The sequence below is a fragment of the Piliocolobus tephrosceles genome, chromosome 6 (genome assembly GCF_002776525.5).
Source record: "Piliocolobus tephrosceles isolate RC106 chromosome 6, ASM277652v3, whole genome shotgun sequence".
Classification (NCBI taxonomy): domain Eukaryota; kingdom Metazoa; phylum Chordata; class Mammalia; order Primates; family Cercopithecidae; genus Piliocolobus; species Piliocolobus tephrosceles.
The window spans coordinates 15,129,537-15,137,170 of record NC_045439.1 but is presented as its reverse complement, the minus strand read 5'-3'; the positions used below and the strand labels follow the sequence as shown (position 1 = coordinate 15,137,170).

General features: G+C 52.5%; 1 protein-coding gene across 2 annotated transcripts in view; it reads right to left on the bottom strand.

Annotated features, from left to right (window-relative positions):
- The window catches only part of CCDC88C (coiled-coil domain containing 88C), a 146,067-nt gene that overhangs the window by 44,450 nt on the left and 93,983 nt on the right, over positions 1-7,634 (bottom strand). For both annotated transcript variants that reach the window (XM_023205478.3, XM_023205479.3), the window contains exon 13: positions 5,117-5,301. In XM_023205478.3, the coding sequence (XP_023061246.1) occupies positions 5,117-5,301 (185 nt within the window). The remainder of the gene's footprint in view (positions 1-5,116; positions 5,302-7,634) is intronic.

The window sequence follows — 7,634 nt, the reverse complement described above, 5'->3', positions numbered from 1 at the left end:
AAAAAAAAAAAAAAAAAAAAAAAAAGACAGTAAGGTCACCAGGCAGCAACCCATCCCCCCATCTCCCCAGTATCCCTCTGCCCTATCCTTGCTGCCATGTGCTCCACTGCCTGGGGCCACCACCACTGGATGCCCTCGGGGGCTTCACATACACCCATCTCCCTGTCCTCCCACAGACTCCCTGCCTTGGCTGGTGATGTCACCTGGCTGCTCAAGTGGCCCTCTGTTATCTCTCTTCCTCTTTCACTTCCATGTAAATTTGTCACCAAGCCCTGTCCTTCCTACCTCTTCCACACTTCCACCATCTCCATCACAGGCCAGGCCACATTTTGTCATTTTGTCTGGCCTGGACAGCCACCCAGTGATCTCCTTGACATCAAGCTCTTATGCCAGAACCCACCTGTGCCCAGCCCTCGTAAACACGAACTACCTAAACAGAGGTCCTCATGCTCCTCGTTGCACATGAGCACGCAGATGACTTACTGAAATGCAGATTCTGACTCAACCCTTGCTTTTTTTTTTTTTTGAGACAGAGTTTTGCCCAGGCTGGAGTACAATGGCACGATCTCGGCTCACTGCAACCTCTGTCTCCCAGATTCCAGCAATTTTCCTGTCTCAGCCTCCTGAGTAACTAGGACTACAGGAGCCCACCACCACGTCCAGCTAATTTTTATATTTTTAGTAGAGACCGGGTTTCACCGTGTTGGCCAGGCTGGTCTCAAACTCCTGACTTCAGGTGATCCGCCCACCTTGGCCTCCCAAAGTGCTGGGGTTACAGGTGTGAGCCACTACTCCCGGCCAACCCTTGCATTTCTGATTGCTGTTGCTTCTGGTCTAAAGGTGTGATTTCCTGGGTCCTACCTACCCCTGCGGGACCCCTCATCTTTCTCATTCTGTGGTTCTTTGTCCTATACTCCGTCCGGGTCCATCCCCGAAGAATGCCCAAGCCCCTGACGAACTTGCTGGGCTGAGACACGGGCTGGCTGCAGGCCTTCTGGCCTCCAGAGGGTTTTCTGTCCTCCCTGCAGCCTCTGGCTTGGGCGACGGTCTCGTGTTTTCTCAGGAATTGTGGGTGCCAGGACCCTGCCCCTCAGCCCCCAGGCTGCACGTCTTTACATGAGCTGCTTCTTGCCTCTCGTGACAGGTCCCCAAAGGGCTGCCCCTCTTCCTCTAAAAATAAGGATTCTTTTTTCTTCTTGAGTCAAAGAATGAACTCTTATGACTTCGATACAAAGTTACAGACACAGAGGAAGTAGGGGGCTTCTCTAGGACCCATGGAGGTGCCCTGAGTTAGAGGGAAAGATGGTTTTAACTTCAGGGAACTATGGCTTCCAGAGGTCCCAGACCACAGCAAGCATGCAGCCTGGGCTACACTCGGGGTGAGCTGGAGAGCCAGGTAGGCGCTAGGGCCCCCTGTGGGACTCAGCAGGGCCAATGGGCTTGCTTACTGATTGGGAAATGCCAGCTGGATGGCTGAGGTTGGAGAGGGAAATTCAGGATGAGCTGAGCTGGCTGAGGGTTGCCAGGCCTGAAGCACAGCTTGCCTCCTGCTGGTGCTGAAGGTTTCACCTGTCAAAGGCTGGAGGGCTCCCCTTACGTGTCAGGCTTTGGGCTGGGCGCTGGGGCCAATAAAACAGTGAGTGAGACGTGGACAGAGGGTGAAGGGAGAACCACCCTGCAGGGTTGGGCCAGATTCCAGCCAGGCTCAGGGCAGGTCGAGGACAAGAGAGAGGAAAGAGCTCCAGGCTTCAGACACGGGACAGCTCTGCCTGCGAATGGTGGCCCCTCCCTTCCGGTGCCCCCGCGACCAGGGAGTGTGTGCCAAGACAGGGCCTCCCTAGGCCCATGGCAGGAGAGGCTGGCATCGGGCCACAGAGGAAGTGGGTAGGGCCTGAGAGACCAGCATAAGGAGTCGTGATGGGTGGGCGGAGCTCCCACCAGGTCCTGTTTGTACAGAGGAAGGGCCACAGCAGATAGGACAGGGCGGAGAGATGCCTGAGCACCACCTTGGTGACCTGCCAGGAGGGGACACAAAATGTCACTAGGCCAGTGAGATAATACTGCAGGCTTTGCAGGGCAGCATCGTGAGGACCTGCAGAGCTGGAGGTTCTCATCTTCCTAAAGGCCAATTCTTTTTATCATGGCCAAGGCTGGGCTGCCATGTATGAAGACATTTCCCGTGCTAGGCCCACATGAATCTAAGAAACCAAAACGCCGAGCCAGCCATGGTGGCTCACACCTGTGATCCTAGCACTTTGGGAGGCTGATGCAGAAGGACTGCTTGAGCCTAGGAGTTTGAGACCAGCCTGGGCAACATAAAGAGACCCCAGTTCCAAAAAAAAATTAGCTGGGCATGGTGGTATGTGCCTGTGGTCCCAGCCACCCGGGAGGCTGATGTGGGAGGATTACTTGAGCTCTGGAGGTTGACGCCGCAGTGGGCCATGGTCACACCATCGCACTCCTGCCTAGATGACAGAGCGAGACCCTGTCTCAAAAAACCAAGTCACTTTCCCCATGCTGCCCTGCACCGGAAGACGTGGCATGAGACGAGGACGTTTTCTGTTGTCCTATAAAGAGAGGAAAAACCACCTGGCAGCTAAAATGCTGCAAGGCACACAAAGCTTCAAAGGGACAAGAGTGAGCAGCCACGTAGGAGAGGTCCCATGAGGGAACCAGTTCAAGGGACCAGTTCCCAGAAGCGGGGGACCTGTTCCCAGCCTCAGAGACCATGAACCTGCAGAGTGGCTGGGCATGGTGGCTCACACTGGGAGGCCGAGGCAGCTGGATCACCTGAGGCCAGGAGACCAGCCTGGCCAACATGGCAGAACCCCATCTCCACTAAAAACACAAAAGCTACTTGGGAGGCCGAGACAGGAGAATCGCTTGAACCCAGGAGGTGGAGATAGCAAGGAAGCTGAGATTGCACCACTGTACTCCAGCCTGGGCAACAGAGCGAGACTCCGTCAAAAAAAAAAAAAAAAAAAAAAAAAATTGAACCTGCAGAGCCAGGGGACCCACGTCTCCTGCCACAGTGATGCCTCAGTAGATGATACTGCCAGGACTCACAGTGGGTTGGGAGACACCCGGATGTGCCCATCCTGCATGGCAGTCAGCCCGCAAGAACACTCTGGCCTCCTCCCTCAGCTGGAATCTGACAGCTGGTGCGTTCAGAGCCCACACTACTCCTCCACAGTGTGAGGCAGGTGGATGAGAGGTTCTCTCACCTGGAATGAGCAAGACCTGTCAGCAATCCCTAGTCTCTCAATGGCCCCTTCCTGCACCTGAGGTGGAATCTGCCATGTGACAGGGATCCTCTTAATTGTAGAACAAAACTGGCTTGCAAACCCTCATCTGTTCGCCCAGATGTCTGGCTTCTACTGTGATCCCAGGAACACCTAACAGTTGTCATTAAAAGAGAACACAGTTCAGCAATCTCTTCTTCCCCATCCCATAAACCCAGAGGAGGGAGAAAGCACTGACCTGCTTGTTTTACCACTAGCAAGACCCTAAGGTGTTCCATCAGTGGCCTCACACATTCATACCTAGGCTTTGCAGCCCCAAGGATGTTCATTATCACTGTAGTCAACAACTCAACATCTGGTATTCGGTACCTTACTGCTTCTTCTCCCTGGGTCCCTACTGCAAAGTTTATAACAGTGCACTGCTCTCTTTTTACTGAGTGCTTGCTATGTGCCGAATCCATCACACACACTATCTCCTCTAATCCCCACAACACCCAGCATAAGAAATGTGTGTCTGGGGCCAGGCACAGTGGCTCACGCCTGTAATCCCAGCACTTTGGGAGGCCGAGGCGGGTGGGTCACCTGAGGTCAGGAGTTTGAGACCGGCCTGGACAACATGGCAAAACCCCGTCTCTACCAAAAATACAAAATTAGCTGGGCGTTGTGGTGGGTGCCTGTAATCCAGCTACTCGGGAGGCTGAGGCAGGAGAAGCGCCTGAACCTGGGAAGCGGAGTTGCAGTGAGCGGAGATTATGCCATTGCACTCCAGCCTGGGAAACAAGAACAAAACTCAGCCTAAAAAAGAAAGAAAGAAAGAAATGTATGTTTGTTGCTAAATTTCCTTGCACAAGTTTCGAAAATCCTTGGAGTCTCCAAAGGGATAGGTGTCTTTCTTGTATGCTAAGATGAGTGAGGACTGGGGGCTCCTGGAGAGCCTCAGGATGGGGGCTGGCTGCCAAGGGAACCAACCATGTTAGAGTTGAAACTTTCAGGTCTCCCCTACCTCCAGGGAGGAGAGAGGGGCTGGAGGTTGAACTAATCAAATGGCAAATGATGTAATCAACCATGCCTATATAATGAAACTTCCATAAAAACCCAAAAGGACTAAGTCAAAAAGTGTCTAGGCTGGTGAACATGTGGAGGTGCTGGAGAGGCACCCGCAGAGGGCAGGGTAGGGTCGCACCACTCCCGGCACCCACCGCCCTGTGTATCTGTTCCACCTGTGCACTGTATACTTCGTAATAAACAAGGACTACTAAGCCATCTAGGCAATAGTGGAGCCCTCGAAGGGGGCAGTGGGAACCTCTGATCTACAGCCAGCCGGTCAGAAGCACAGGTGACAATCCCGACTTGGATTGGCACCTGAAGTGGGAGGCAGGCTGGTGGGACTGAGCCCTTAGGCTGCGGGGTCTGTAGTGTCAGAATTGAATTAAACTGTAGGATACCCAGCTGCTGTCCCCCAAGAACTTGAGAATTGCTTGATGTGGGGAAAACCCCACACCCCTGGTATAGGCAGTGAGGTACTGGGAGCAGTGGCATAGAAGAGAACAAGGGACTTTTCTTTTTACAGGCAGGCACCCCACCAACCCCATTTCACAGATGAAGACAATGAGGCACAAGAAAGTCACACGTCCAGGTCATCCTCTAATGGCAGCGGAGCAGGGACAGGGCCCCACTCTCTCTGGCTCTCCCCAGTCCTCACTCCCGTTCCCATTATAATCAGTGGTGACTGCGCCCGGATTCTGCCCACTCCCTGACACCTGCATGCTCTACCCGGCGCCTCCTCGTCTGTGTGCTCCAGACAAGCACTGGGGAGGGTGGGAGGGAGCCCGAGGGCTCTGTGCCTCCCCGCTGACCTAAGGAGGCTGAGGTACCTTCTTGCTGAGCTGGTGGTTTTCCTTCTCCAGCTCCCCGCACTTGAGGCCACTCTCCTCCAGCACCAGGGACGCGTCCCGCAGCCCCTGGATGGTGCTCTGGAGGCTCTGGTTCTCCTTCTCCAGCTTCAGGATGCGGCTGGACGCACATTCGTTCAGCTCAAACACAAACGACTTCCTGGAGGCTGAAGACAAAGTCCAGTCAGAGCCCAGCGTTCTGTGGGCCTCCACTTCCACTCTCTGCCCCAAGCTCTGAGATGGTCATCAGTCCCAGAGTCCAGGGTCTAAGGGGCCGGGGAGGAGCTCCCACAGGTCAGCCGGGGACCCTCCCTCCTGCCCCTCCACTCCCAGTGTCCGAGGGTTCCTCTTTAGGCTTTGCTGGGGTCTGTCAGGGCAGCAATCCAGGGCTCAAGAAGGTCGCAGGTTACAGTCCAGGAGCCGATGCAAGGGCTGTGTCACTTATGGGAAACATTTGGCTATCAGGCTGCTACCTAATTGTCCAATCAAGGATGTTACAGGCTAACAGAGATGGTACATAGGCGATGTATTCCATGCCCCCAAGAGCATAGTGGACACTTTGGCTGCTCAGCAGGCAGGAACACGTAACTGACCACTCCCGTTGGCCACGGGTGGTAGAAAGCTACACTGGAACATGTGCTGGGCACTTGTCAGGCTGGATGAGATGCTATGCAGAGATTTTTTTCTGTGACTTCACAATTATGTTGAAGAAAACTGTGATAGTGTACGCAAATTGCTTTCAAAATTCTAAGTGAGATGAAAAATAAGCTAAAAATAGTAAAAGGCAGACTATCTACTCTGCTTTTAAACAGCTCAGATGCAAATGGAGAAGGGAACAGTCTCGAGTCAGGAATGGGAGCTCCTGGCCCTTCCTGCCACAAGCAGGTGCATGATTTTAGGTAAGCCACGGGGCTGTTTCGGGAAGGGGGAAAAAGGGTATGCAAAAGCCCTCTTAAGAAGGGAGCCAGGTTCTTCCACCCCTCATTTACCCAACTGAGTGCCACGTCCTTTCCACACTGTTGCTAATACAGCTATTCCTCCCCTCACCTCTTCACCCCGGGGGCTGTGGGTACGGGGCGTGATGACTTGCACGGCAAACACATAAATCTGGAAATGTGTGTGTTCAGACCCCCGGGTGATCATAAAGACTGAACAGCGTCTCGTTTCCCTCTGAGTTTCCATCTTCTACCAAGGATAACAACACGGATCACCCAACAGGCCAGAACGCCCCAAAGACCCAAAGCAACAACAGGCGAGCAGTAGAGGGGACGGTGTGTCCCTGGCCCCAGCCCAGCGCTGACACACACATAAACACACACACACACACTCCACATACAAAGACGCTTGGAGGGCTCTGGCCCAACTAAGCTGTAAATGAAACTAACCTAACTTTGACACCGAGCCTCAAACAAGACTCCATTATTTCAAAACCTGTGGTCATCTGGACAGTGCCTCTGCAGAATTCATGGGTGGGGGGGAATCCATTTTTAAAATTATAGAAAAATACATTTAAAAAGTACCACTTCAGCCATTTTAAAGTGTTTAGATCTGTGGCATTAGGTACAAGCACACTTTTCTGCAACCATAACCACCATCCCTTTTCACCTTCCCAAACTGACCACAGAGAATAATTTTTAAGGTTCTATGAGTTAAACAATGGAGTCGATGTTTCATTTCCTCTTCCATTAAAGTCAGTGCCTTGAAGACTATTAAAATGACACAGTGGTTTACTACGAAAATGCCAGTGTTTCTCCTTTTTTTTTTTTTTTTTTGAGACAGGGTCTCACTCTCTTGCCCAGGCTGGAGTGCAGTGGTGTGATCTTGGCTCGCTGCAACCTCCACCTCTCAGGTTCAAGTGATTCTCCTGCCTCAGTCTTCTGAGTAGCTGGGATTACAGGCATGCACCACCATGCCTGGCTAATTTTTGTACTTTTAGTAGAGGCGGGGTTTCTCCATGTTGGCCAGGCTGGTCTTGAACTCCTGACCTCAAGTGATCTGCCTGCCTTAATCTCCCAAAGTGCTATTACAGGCATGAGCCACTGTGCCCGGCCCAGTGTTTCCTTACTAGTGCAAATCTCATCAGCACCCCCAGCAACCGTAACTGGGTATGTCTTAGTAAGACAGACAAGAAGAGCTGCCCTCTATGGAACACACCAAGGGCCAGAGTCGGGATTCATGCTCCGCTGTCTTCTCACTCATCCTCACAGCCATCCTGTGAGGCAGGTTCATTACCCCCATTTTGCAGGTAAGGAAACTAAAGTTTTAAAAGGTTAAGTACTTGCCCTAGGTCACCTAGCAAACTAGTGGAGGAACCAAGGCTTTATGCCAGGTGTTTCTGGCTCTCAAAGCCACTGCCCCACACACTCAGGCTTTGCTTGCACGATGCCATCATTCTAGCAAACACTAGAATGATGTCGGCTCCTAGCTAGGCACTAGGAGTTGACAAGACTAAGAATAAATCACGGTATTAACCTGAAAGAGCTCACACATTATACAAAAT